Source organism: Perna viridis, chromosome 13 (genome assembly GCF_037379345.1).
Source record: "Perna viridis isolate PV_CMFRI_1.1 ecotype Kerala chromosome 13, ASM3737934v1, whole genome shotgun sequence".
NCBI classification, from domain to species: domain Eukaryota; kingdom Metazoa; phylum Mollusca; class Bivalvia; order Mytilida; family Mytilidae; genus Perna; species Perna viridis.
This window is the reverse complement of record NC_142457.1, coordinates 27,023,547-27,037,432: the sequence shown is the minus strand read 5'-3', so window position 1 is coordinate 27,037,432 and position 13,886 is coordinate 27,023,547. Positions and strand designations below refer to the sequence as shown.

General features: G+C 34.9%; 2 protein-coding genes across 2 annotated transcripts; one reads left to right on the top strand and one right to left on the bottom strand.

Moving 5' to 3' along the window:
• Positions 1 to 4,056: 4,056 nt before the first annotated feature.
• On the bottom strand, positions 4,057 to 10,081 carry LOC148600156 (innexin unc-9-like). Its single transcript, XM_088557201.1, has 2 exons — positions 9,963 to 10,081; positions 4,057 to 6,700 (listed from the first exon to the last, which is right to left on the bottom strand). Exons 1-2 carry the CDS (start codon positions 9,965 to 9,967, stop codon positions 5,500 to 5,502), a joined length of 1,206 nt encoding a protein of 401 aa, XP_088413327.1. The 5' UTR covers positions 9,968 to 10,081; the 3' UTR covers positions 4,057 to 5,499.
• Positions 8,910 to 13,328, top strand: LOC148600155 (uncharacterized). Its single transcript, XM_088557200.1, has 2 exons — positions 8,910 to 9,053; positions 11,092 to 13,328. Exon 2 carries the CDS (start codon positions 11,205 to 11,207, stop codon positions 13,167 to 13,169), a length of 1,965 nt encoding a protein of 654 aa, XP_088413326.1. The 5' UTR covers positions 8,910 to 9,053; positions 11,092 to 11,204; the 3' UTR covers positions 13,170 to 13,328.
• The last annotated feature ends 558 nt before the right edge of the window (positions 13,329 to 13,886 follow it).

Genomic DNA, 13,886 nt, shown 5'->3' with positions numbered 1-13,886 from the left:
AAGAGCTAGCACTTAGACAATTCTATCCAAATGACTGTTCTTCTGTCAGTTCTAGGACAGTTTTGAGAGCGGTTAGAACAGATGTCATCTGTATCCTTGTCCAGCTGGTGTTCACTGGAATTGCTTATTAACAAAACTTTCAAAACTGGATATGATCTGAAATCCAATTTTCATTACTCTTTATATCTAACTTCAGTGTCTTATCATAAACATGTCAAAAATAGACCAATTTCAGATTACAGGGTTTTGCTGCCTCCTTTTTCTTTAGCTTCATATTCACGTTGGAACAGCTAAACCGGAAAAAATCAAGACAAATTCTACATTCTCACATCTTTCAATTGTTTAGGTTTAACTATTATCTATATATAATGATACATGTACAATTAAATTTTTATTTAGTCGGAGAATCCGCACTTTGTCGTAATACACCTGACATTATGTCAAGAAAAGATCAATATTAGGTTGACCTTAACATAGTGTGACCACCACGCTGTAAAACAGGTGACAGCTTTAAGAGTACTTATAGTCTCCCGGACCTGGTTATCCTAAATATTTAATTGCAGTAAAAACATCTTTTTTTTTCAAGATAAATATTCACTTTTCAAAAGGGTTACATGCATGGTAAATTCAATTTCTACTGTCGACATGCACAGTTGATCATCGATGCATTTTACCTTTCGCAGAAGATGCATTTTTAAAGGAGATATTCAACTAAAGTTGATCCTGACGAGTTATATTCGTCGTTTGTACCTTTCGTATACAGGTAATTTTCGGATTTAGATCTTCCTAGATCTTCCTGGAATTCATTCTTTGTATTGCACACGGTGATGGATTTGGATTCCTTTTTCGATAATTTGTGTTTTAAGTACTAAAATGTACTTCTAATATACAATTAATTTTTGAATCTTTTAGATTTTCGTATATAAAGCTGCCGATGAGAGGTTACTCCATAAAATTTGCAATATATATGATTTGTATTTTTGTATGTATATTTTTACTTCAAATGGCTTAACAGACAGATCGAAAAATTGCCATGTTGATGCTAGTGAACGGTCTTTTCAAGGTGTCATCAACGGCAAGCAGTAAATAGATTACCGGTATTAAACTTGATATTTGTTCACATCAAAATAAAACATTTTTTTCAAAGTTTACACTCACTCTGATGACATTTGTGGATTAATGCCACTAAAATGGTCGATCTTCAATTTTTGGAGGTATTTTGTCGTATTTGGATTGGTCGTTATAGCTTTTATCTAATTCGGCTTGCTGACTTTTAGCTACCGTTGTGTTTTTTTTTAAATTAATTATTCTCCCGAAGTAGAACACTGTATGCACTTAGCTGCCAAAATCGTATAAAATAAACATAAGATTCTGATGTACTTTGAACTCTATAAAAATTTACGAGATTGCTGAAAATGGATTTCAAATAGGTGCATATTCTCCGTTTTTTTTTTCTGCCTAACAGAAGGCACCACAAAGCAGAAGACCGTACAGACCTTTTTTGAATAAACAAACTCCTGGGAGGTCGATGTAGGTCCCTAAGCGTAGAACTTAGAATATCATGGGTAGAAATTTCTACGCGTCCAATACCATGGTTAGGAATCATTGTCAAAAGCAATCAAATACAGCCGTCCCCTCTCAAACCCCAAAATAGGACCGCATATTTTATAAAGTGTTTAAGTACCACTAAGGACACGTAATACAACCAATGACATAGAAATTGTCAAAACTTACGCACAACTCGGTCTTACAACCAGACAGAAGCTTGTCATAAGTGAGTCACGCATATCTTAGTCGAAAAAAAAAGCTAATGATCGGAAATCCTTCAGAGGGCCTCGTAGAAACTGTACTCCAAAACAAGAGGGCGTACGAAAGTTGATTACACTGAAAGTTTGGTTAAGTTCTACTATAGAAAGGCACGGGAAAATTTTCCGCCAGGATTTTTACACCATTAGCCAGTCAAAAATTATTTCGCGGTGTATAGAAGATCCAAATAAATCGACGCAGAAAGAATTGTTTTTAGGATGTAACAAATTCATTGATTTTCTGAGATATGATAAATCTTTCCCTTCCTGATTTTTAGACAGACCCATACTTTAATTCTTGTATATCCATTTACTGCATGTCCTTGTATTTGAACATATTCGACAAAGCCCACGGTCATAGACCTCGGCAAATATATCCGAGGTAGATAATCAAAAATAGCCACCTTGCATGCATACACTTATCTCAAGAACAAAAAAGACACAGCAAAGATATATTATTAATCTCAGACAACTTGCTATTATGTAACATTAATCTGCTTAACATTTGTGTAAGCAAACACATGCATATTTCTAAAGAACAAAGCAGGTTGTTACATGCCTTTGTCAAAATGAGTAAATTTCAATCCCATCATTTTTACAATAATTGCATAATAAAGCTACTATTTCGGCAAAATAAACTGATATAATGCGGAGGAGACAATGCTTCTGTCATTGTGTTGTTTATTTTGCGCTAAGAATCTTCGTTAGCCTAACATAGACATGGAGATTATATTTGGCGGACGACCCACTCTTGGGACATTGCTTCCGGGTCATTTCTATCTTTAATTCTTAATTGAATTTGGCAAAAGTGTCATTTCTATCTTGGTCCACGATGTAAAATGTTCTGATTATACGGTTAACCTGAATTTGCAAAATTAGTATTCTGTGGAGACAGATTTTCAACCATTTCTTAAAACTAAAGTTATCCATAACACAAAAATGAAAAATAAATTCCTTTGTTTCTGTTGCCTTTGTTATGCGCTATTATCTTCACTTCACTTCTGCATATTATGCCTCTGGTGTGTGGGGCAGCAATAAAGTCCCTTCTTTCTGTCTGTCATTGGACAGTTTTAGAAGGATACCCTATTTCTGGCTGACTATCTGCATATCAGCTTCAACAATGTGACGAAAGGTAATTATTTTACCTTCAAGGGTCCAAAAGAATGCTGTTTTAGTCATTCTGTCCTGATCTTTACGGAGGACATGACCTATCCATCTCCATATTTCATACTGCATCTCAAGGGAAGTTCTTTGTTCTTGATCTGATTTCGTATATGGCCTTCATGCAAACGGTTTAAATTCCAAGATTGTCTCTTTTTTAGGAATATGCAACAGTGTCTTGATTCTCATTACTACCTTTTTTTTTGGTTTTGTTTCGTTCGACCGTTTTCTTCAAATGTGCATGTGTGTTTGCTTTTTTGTTGCCGTTGTGTTTTGCCCTTTTTAAGGTAATAACTATACATGCTATAAGGCACAACAGCTCGACTCCGTCCTTTTGTTGGATTTTAGTTTCGCTTTTTACCCTTTGACTTGAAGGGCGCTCTTGTATGGAAACGCAAGTCACCTGATCGCAATTCTGTTTCCCGATTGGCCAAATACTGGTAACTTAGTTGCGTTAAAAACTGTATCGAAAACTTGTTTGTTGGGGTTTAACGTCCGAGCAGCAATATTTCAGCTATATTCAGACAAATCGAAAACTTGAAATAGAGTTCAAAAACTGTATCGAAGATATAAATTGCGTGTCATGTGTTATTTTCTTGAAAGAAATGTAGAAACTTAGAAGTAAAATTTCACTACGTCGGCTATCTTTTTTTTTTGGAAAGATCGTACTTGTTTATTTCCGATTCGTTGTTTTCCCCCTGGAAACTGACATGCTTGCACTTAAAACACTTAAACCTGAGATCTGTTGATTTGTTCTCTGCTCTTGATCTTTTTCTGTGCTAAAGTTTTTTTTTCCCTTCGTCAAAAGCAAAACACAAAAGGATGCATTTCTGAACCACATCAAAGGGACACGACTCCCACAAAATTTGAAGGATACAAATTTCAAGGTAATTTGAACTACCATGAAAATATTGTGTCCTTACTACATTTTGAACATGACAAGATTCGTGAAAATCTGTCTAGTAGTGCGAGAGGAGATCCAACGAATAAAAGAGTACCACAGAATTGACAAAACTGACAAATGAACATGTCAAAAAACATTATACGCTTAGCAATTTGGTCATGTGTGGTATAAAAATAATACACATAATCATGATCTTATCTTTTATTTTGTTTTAATGTAAAGAAATGACTATATTGCAACATAATTTGATATACATTTTCCCTAACATGTAAAACAACTACATAGTTCTGTTTAGGATGTATGTACACACTTATATTACACATCAAATACACAAACTCGCTACCACTCATTCAATTACATGACTAGTTCGTGCTCCTGAAAAAAAATTAGTTATTTCCAATTACATTTGCATACTAGTATTTTGGCGGGAACGGGTTCGTTATTAGTCTTCCGCTATCGTTCTTGGATTTTTAAAACACATTCCTCATAAAAACGATGGATAAGTACGACTTGCCATTTGATGGCCAACAAATGAAAAAGAAACATGCATAAAATGAATCAACAATGCTTTCGGCTTCATTCGGTCATTCTCAGAACATATACGGATACCATCGAAGTTGACCTATTAAATGTGTTCCTAAATTGTCGTAAAAAAAAGGAAGACAAGTTTTCAGCATCATTATAAAAAAACAATTAATCTGTTTACACAGCCAATCAAAATAACGTAATAAAATTCACACTTTGGAATTAAAGACAACTATTTCAAATGATCACATTTCGACAGAGATTCAATGTATTAAAGATTTCAAGCACTTGGAACACAAGCAAGCAATATATGATCGTTTCATCGGTTACTTACAAACATCAGATTATTGTAAATCAACTATAAATTAAAATTAACTAAATCATCTACTCTCTGTACAACACTGGAAGACAAGATTTCGTTTGTTTTAATGCCACGAGGAAGATAATTTATATAAAATATAAATACATGTATCCCTTACATTATAATACCCGCAATAAGCTAATATCTAGTTTTTAATAGAATTATCACATGAAACGGATTCGCAACCTTCCGGGTTTTTACATTCATGGTAGGAAATTCCCGAACTGGTCCGAATCAAACCGCTTAGAATTTGGATATGGAATGACTTTTGATTAGACAATTCGTTGGTGGGAAAAATCATTGGCAGTTATGTATCAATTTTTATCACAGAATTGTATACTACACGTACAATGTATGTCATGCAGATGCTGGACGTTCACTTGGCCAATAAAAAACAGACTAATGAAAAAAATCGCTCTATAAAAGTTCTCTTTTAGAAATGACCATGGTTAAAACACTAAAATGAAAACAACTCCTCAATATAACATTGGCAAGCACAAACTGGAAAACGATAATGTCATAACAAATGCTAAAAGGGAGGCAGTGACCTCTATCTTCGATCTCGCTGTAACACAAAACACGTGACTTATTTAATAATAACATGAAGGCTAGCACCTAAAATTGAACAACTTGTGCAAAATAAAATAGTCTTTGCATAGGAATGCTTCTGTGTGCACAGTCTCGGAATGTCACGCGATGAAAGACCACTTCGGGGCATATATAGCTACGCACTGCAGACGTATTTACGCGTTAGTTTCGTAATTGTCATGTTCTTTTCTAATTTCCGGTTTATCTTTGTAAATGCCCCATAGACACATGACTAAGTCTGTAAGAAGTATAGAGTTTGTGTTCCTAGCAACAATACGTAAAACAAAGAGTCCATCGTCTCTTAAGTAATCATTGGCAAATCTTCTACATAGAGCTTTTTCGTCTTCGCCATGAAGTTGATCGTTGACCTTCAAAAATTTCTTGACATAAGCGACGCGGTTCTGTTTTACAACCACTCTCCAGATCCAGAACAGGAAGTTACCACATGTAACTACGGCTACGAAAACGAACCAGAACCAGAGGAAGATAAAGATTTTCTCATTGAACAGATTTATCGGAAGTACGCATTGCACGGTCCATCTTTGTACGTTTGCAAGCTGTCGGATATCGAAATCGCAGAGCGTGACACGTGGGAATCGGTACGACTCCTTGATTTCCCAGTCACGTGCAAGACCGTCGATGACCTCAAATCCGTAAGCTGACCAGAAGTTGTGACCCATAAAAGCGTTCAGAATAAAAAACTGGCAGATAATGTTGACGCAGTAGCAAATTTTAACAAACATGTAAAGTCCGGTTAAGAATGTTCCTTCACGCTTGTTACAGAAAACACAGCAAAAACGTGACAATTTGTGTTGCATTCGTACCATAAAGTTGTGAGAGTAGGGTCTATGCGTTTCTAGCCAACGGTCGATGTAGACGCTAATGTGTTTGACGGTTTCGTCTCTCTTCTTCGGGTCGCTTGTCTGGGTAGAAACTGCCATGTTCACTATCTTTTCAACATTAAGTCCCGAGTAGCCGTTCAACATTCTCCAAATCAGGCAAGGGAATTTAAAAAGGAAAGCCATAAAAACTAAAATAATAGGGATCCACTGGTAGTAGGCGAGTTCTTCGGTCTCTCTGTCCATATGATCAGATGGAATGGCATTATTCATTGGAATATAGTACGTGTTTTTAATCCAGCAATAGGATTTCGTATACGAGACATACGCCCCCGTGAACTGAGCGGGGCACCAGCATTGAATTGGGTCGCCGACGTATTGTCCGCCGCCTGTAAACACAGCAAAGACACAAAGTAATACGACGGTGTAAAGATGGTTCAGTCGGTCGACCCAGTCGTCGTCGTCGTTCCCTCGGAGTTTACTCCAACTCGCCCAACTCCCAAAAATCCAAACCACACTGAAAAACAAGAAATAAAATAGTTTTATTAAAAAATCTTCGAAGGGCAACCGTAAATCTGCATGGGAAAAGGGCAATGTGTAGCTCTGGCTAATTATATTCTTTGCAACAGGGGTTCAAATGGTTCTGGATTTTTTTACATCCTACGTGAAAGGTCATCAATAAGAGTTAATGAAAATACGATGGGTCCAGGAAACATGTTGGCAAGATATTTCAAAGGCCCTGCATCAGAAACTGAAGGTCCAGGACTTCCGACCTGTGCTAACTAAAAACTCCGTAGCACTATACATGTATATATTTGACTATCAACAACAATTAATTATTCGTATTGTATTTATTTGTTTACATTTCCGACTTAAAAATAACAAAGGATTTCTTAATTCATATTAACACCCTTTTTATCTAAATGTGTGTGTTTTAGTTCCAATTAACAATGCAAACAACTTGATAAATAGAAATATGAACTTATTTATCTTTTAATTATGAGACATTGAATGTTTTCGGTCATGCAGAGCGATTATATAACGATAATGTCGTTATGACGGTACCTGCTGACAGAGGGCTATGTTTTGATAGGAGACCGCAGACAAAGGGATTTAGATAATCTTTTGCTAAGCCGAGATATCCCGGAATCTGAATAATACGTTTCGCTGCCAAAATGCTACTTAAGCTCCAAAGCAAGCTCGGAAAATATCAACATGTTTACGTGTGGTTATGAATGTGATGAAAATTAATAGCACTTAATCCATCGTTTTAAGTGTGCCTCGTTAGGGAAATCCTTGTTTAAAATTCATGATGCAAGTGCAGCAGATAATTACGTATATTTTTCTTCAGATTTTTCTAGTAAAAATATACTAACAAATCCTTCTGATTACGAGTTTTTACGTATTATAAACCAAGAAATTGTCCAATTTTCCGTGTATAGAGTGGTAGGATTTACATAATTTATTATAAGATATATATAATTTACGCGATTTCGTTTCCAAAGTAATGTTTTCCAATATTTCAATTACGACTGTAATTTAGAAAATCTTCGTTTTTAAATGTTGGTATTATTCGGCTAGGGTTGTCTTTCTTTGGTTGCGATAACCGTTTTTCTTTTTAACTCTTAACGTTTTCACTTGAATCTGAATACCAAATTTATCGCTTGCAAATACAATTTGTATAAATATGCGTGTACATGCCAATATCATAAATATTTCTGCATTATTCTGGCATGTATATTGAGCAGAAATAGAAGGAAGATATGAAGAAAATGTCAAATTCTAATTACCTTTATCAATTATAAATTTACGTAAGAATTTAGCTCAGGGGCGATTTCCTTGTCTGATTCTTATCAAATTTGATAGGGTGACATTCCGAGTAAATTTCTCTTTGTTCTTATGGTCTGAATTACATGTACATTTACACAGGTGGTTAACTTTTGACCAAGGGTTAAATCTATGTAATTTGTCATAGAGGTTTTTCAGCATTTGAAAATTACATGTATATAGGGAGGGAAAAGGGGGTACAGTAATAAGTGATACATGTACTTAAAAAACGCTCAACATGTGTTGGAGGAAATAAAAAAATCTTTTCAGGCACTCAAACATTATGCTATAATTTTCCATGCAAAACAAAATACTGTAAATGTCTTTGGTGCAACAAATTTTCTCGACCAAATGATGTTCCAATATCCCCTATTTCTATATATCCATGTTGTCCCTTAATCAAAACAACAACTGTTTTGGTTGATACCCTCCCCATATTTCCCCACTGAGGCGCTAATTGCATCAACACCTTGCTTGATTAGTATCTCTTAAGATGTTATGCAATTAACAAATAGCAATGTCTACTTCGATATATAGGTGTAATCATTATGAAACAGGAACATGATATATGTTTTGATCTATGAGTTCAGACTTGACAATAATAACTTTTGTGGGTTGTGAATCAGAAAGAAATACGTATTCATGCTTTGGATTACAAGTACATGAACATTTATTTACGCATATTAAAACAATGGGCATTCTTAAAGATAATTATTAGAATAAATGTGTTTATGTTGCATGTCATCAAAGCTGTTTCTTTTTTATTTGACAATAAGTACAAAAGGTTTGTTTTGGGTAAGAGAAGTACTGCGTTTGTTTACAAATCTCGTGTTCTAGGAAAATAGTTGTCTGTGTCAAAATAAGCACCTCTAGCATAGGGTTTTGGCCACCTAAAATAAGGCACACCATCGTATATCAAGCTATCATTCGTTAAGATAATAGATGGTAGGTGGTCATTTGTTTGACGAGAAATAATTCGTCGTCGACATGAAGAAATTTTAAGTAGTTTGACACTTGTAACAACGATAGAAACAGCTGCAAGTGTAAGTAAAATGCTTACTATTGTAAAATATATATTTTTTAAAAAGATACCTACATTTTGAAGCTACATGTTTTGTTATTGAAAACGTATTAGTGAATTACATTGAAAAGATACAATCCTAACTGCTGTTTAAACGTATTAAAATAAAAGCTTTCTAATCCAGTTAATTCTATTTAAAATTCAATGCATTGTGATGTACATGATTTCCCATTATCAAATGGATCAATGTTCATAATGTACATGTAAAAACAACTACGTGTGGGTTTTGTAAATACGAAAAAAATACCTCCACACATGGATTCTTGTCTCAATTTGACACAAATTACTTCTAATAAGAAGTTTTAACTGGCACGATCAAAAACAAAACAATTTGTAAAATTTTCAATGTAGTTTTTAAAAGAATGGATTTATAAATATAAAATAATATCGAGTAAAACGTTTTGCAAATTTTCTGTCTTGTGAAATGCAAAAGAATTAAACATTGTTTACAATCTGAAAGATGAAAAGAAACAGCAAATAAATAATTATTTATCGAAAGGTCTTGTTCAAAAGATGGCCAAAGATAACAAAAATGCCGAACTTTCATAGCTACTTTAGAACAAATGGTAGGTATAAACAGATAAATACATTTAATACCACGGACACAAATTTCAGAACGAACATTCTGATATTGTCGTGAATTATACGAACTGGCAGATTCTTCTATAAAATCATACTAAAAGTTGTTTAATAATCTTACTTTTTTTGGCAATACACAAACTAAAGATTTACGGAAATTGACAGTTGACAATGTCACAACTTTTTGGTGGTCATAGTGAACGGCGTTTTGACACTCATGACTCGTGCGAGAATATTTTGTAAACAAAGTATGTTTATAACTTATACGAGAAAAATTACAAACTGTACTCACCTCATTTTTTTGTTTTGTCTTTCTAGTACTTCGTTATTAAATGTCCACGCTTAACACTATGTCCTAGATTTCACGAAATGTAAAGGGGCCAACCCCCAAACTCGAAAATAGCTGTGTATGTTGCAATCTCGTTGTGGTACGAAACTACTCCGTTCACTGATGCATGTCCCAGCCAATCAAATTGTCGCCAGGGTTCATACGTATCATGGTTATCAACGTTTGTTACCTATGTCACGTTGTGTATTTTTACCTGTGTACTGTAATGTATACAAGGAAAATAACGACACAACTGTAATCCTTTCATAATAAAAATTACTGTACAATTGAACTCTTTAACGTTCTTAAAATTTTCCGTATTCATTGTTATTGATTTTTTAAAATTGCGAATTTCTGAGCTTGGAAAAACGAACTCCTCATGAATGTTACGCTGATTATATGCGTATTGTTAATTAAGAAAAAGATATATTTTACTGGATTTTATCTGAAAAGTAACGAAAATTTATTAGGTGACGCCTAACTATTAGCGTTCTACATATAAGCAGTACAGACTACCTTCCGTATATAATACTCCATTATAACATTGTAATAAATGTAAGCGGGAGATTTTAGAGCAGTAGGGAAAATATCGCAAATAAATTCGTGACCCTGGAGAAATGTAGAAATTAAAAATTAAAAGCCATGTCTTACTTATACCGCAGCCAATTTGATAATGTCGCCCATTCAGTGGTTCGTAAGAGGGTGGATACTTTTATTGGTTCATTTTTGCCAAATTTTGAAGAAAAAAAATAACAATTTTGCTGCCCTCTTTTGCAGTAAAAACAAAATTTCGAACTTTTCATTCTTTTCTATTCTAACTTTCTATTTCCGGAATTGCATACAGAATTTGACTTTCATATATTGATTTTACTTATAAAAAACAAGTTTTATTTAAAAAATAGGTAAACGAGAATTTACGGCTGAAAGACACTTACATATATAACCTTTTCATTCTTGCTTATGTAGACACGACTAAAATCGTAAAATTAACATCTTTTCCTGCTACGAGCAACCGAAATTTGTTCAAATTTAAGTTAAAGCAGTTGCTGATCTATAATAAAATATTATCGTTCACTACTTTTCCGCATTTTAGGGCATTTAATACAACAAGCACAATGAAAGGACTTAATACAACTTAAATTAGTATCTGTTTCCTTAAATAGACACGTTTAAAGTCTGGTCGATATCAACTTGTAAACATACAAAATGGCCGAGGAGTTAAGAAAAATATTTGACGAACTTCGTGAAAATTTCAACAATGACGACGATAAGGAGGAAAAGAACAAAGATAAAGGCGAGCCCGATGATGATGATATCCTTCTGCAAGGAATTGACGACGATAAAATCATCGAGGAAAGTAAGAAGGTGTCGATTTTCTGTCGTAATTGTTTGTTTCCCTATGTAAGTGAACAGGGGAAAGGCGGAAGTATAATTTTAAAATGTGAAAAATGTAACCATAGAGACGTCGTAACAGACGATAATTTGCAAAAGACGAAACCAGGGTGTTCAGAAAGTCTTGCTATGGGTGGCAACCTCATTTTGAATCGCTTTCAAAAGATTCTATTGGATACAAATGACCTCTGTGACATTAATTTAGAAGACCCCGGCCTCATTGATGATGATTTCAAAACTGTTTCAGAAATATTACCAAGAGTTACAAGCATTATGAAACAAACATTCAGTGACATGCATAAAGTAACGGACGATCACCGAAAAGTCCACAATCAAGAGATGATCCAAAGGTTAACGGATCAAGGTCAATGTGAAATTGTGGAGGCAGAAGATGGTACAAAATCAATGCGCTTTTCAGCTCCGATTCACGGTTCTGACGAAACGGAGGATCTGGTAATTCTGCCTGGTGAATACAAGCTCCCACAAGCCTCAATAGAAAAATTTCGCCTAGTTGGACGTAAGGGCGTTCAAAAGGTCGACAAATTAATCCTAAACACAGGCCTTTTGACCGAAAAACTTTCAGATATGCCTCTTTTTCAAAAGCGTTTATTGAATTATTGTAAATTTGCACAAAATCAAAAAGAAAAGAAATCAAATACACATGAAAAAGAAGACGAATCGAAGTCTATGTCTGAGACACTATCAGGTACTAGAGACAAAAATGATGCATTATTGGGAGAATCTATCGATATCGACACAACAGTTCAAAAATCAGAACACGATATTTTTACAGATAGTCAGGTGAACAATTCTAAAGAAAACTCTAAATTAGAAAGAAATATATCTGATGAACCCGTTGGCGTTACAGGTAGTGGTGAATCTTGCAATGAAAACAGTCGTGAAAATGCTCCAGTGCACATTCCTAATACAACTTGCGAACTGATACAAATTCGGCGGGATATTTATGTTCTCGAGAAACTACAAGAGAAAACTAGAAAAGACAAAAATACTGACAGTGGTCAAGAAGTTAATAAAGGTGATCTAGGGTACGAAAACTCAAAGAGCACTACAGATTTAGAATCCGAAAACACACAAAGCTCTACAGATGTAGAATCCGAAAGCACACAAAGCACTATGAATATAGGAGCAACAAACACACAAGGCACTACAGATGTAGAAGCCGAAAGCACACAAAACACTACAGCTGCTGAATCTGAAAATCCTCAAAGCACCAACATCAATACACCAGACGACGGTGGTTGTCGACCTAAAGAAACAAAAGTGCCAGAAGAGCCTATATTGGATAACATTTTACCGGAGCTTAGGCAATTTTCAGATATTTTTTTTTCGATCGAAAAGCAGCAAAATCTTGCAACTTCGATACCCGATGATGAGGTTATACCGGAAAATTGGCGTTTAACTGACAAAATCTCCAGTATCGAAGCAAACGATGCTTTTAATGAAATTACGTCTTCCATGGTACAACGCGTATCGGAATCCAAAGCTCAACGCATGCGCAATTTAACGGACTACATTAAACGAGCTGGTCGCACGATGGCGGAAGAGGTTGACCGTGTTCAGGGGGACATGATTAAAGAACTTCAAATCGCGTACCATTCGAAGAGAATAAAAGCAGACAAACAGCGGAAACGGCTAGAAGAAGCGCAAGAGACGTTAGAGCATTACCGCGAATTAGTAAATCATTACCAACAAACGGGACAGTTTGGGAAACTGTTGGAAATTATGGAGTTACTAAGGGATTATGAAAATTTAAATTGAGGTTGTGATATTTAAACAAAACTGTGTTTTCTAAAAAACTTTTTGGAGTTTGATTTGCTCATTTTGACTAATGATACATTCCAGAGAATCATCTGTACTGTTGTAATAGTCGTGCTTCTGATTTATAAATGCTTATATGAAAAAGAAGTCTAAAACCAGTTTTCTTTTACATTATATATACATGCAGCAATATAGTCGCATACGCTTTAGTCTCATGTTGAACCCACACGGCTGATTATAAAACGTCTTTATAGAGTGTAAATTTTGTATAACATCAAGTGCGGATCCAGACACTTTGAAAAGGAGGGTGCCAGCCGTGTTCGTCAGGAAAAAAGGGGGTGTTAGGACATTAATTGCCATTTTTGTCAATTTTATACATGATTATGACAATTTTTGCAATATAAATGGGGACGCCAACCCCCTGGGCCCCGTCAGGACGTGCCACTGAAGATAGTTAAAAAGTAATTAAGCTCATGAATGTCCCTTTTTTATATCTTCCTCTAATTCATTATTATAGTTACTTCAGTTTTTTTCTCTTCTATAGGACCAAGTCGTTGGCTTTCCAACTTTGGGTTTTTTTTTTCATTATATTGGTCATTTGTTATTACTTACCTAGTAGACTATTCCGTTTGACTACTGCCTAGAATTTATCAGTTGGGTAGTTTTGTTATTGCCCTTTATTTAATGGTACTGTCGTGTTTGTATAATACAGGAAAA

Bases quoted from the DNA above. Each gene is read 5' to 3' on its own strand.
- LOC148600155 (XM_088557200.1), top strand. From the start codon at position 11,205: ATGGCCGAGGAGTTAAGAAAAATATTTGACGAACTTCGTGAAAATTTC.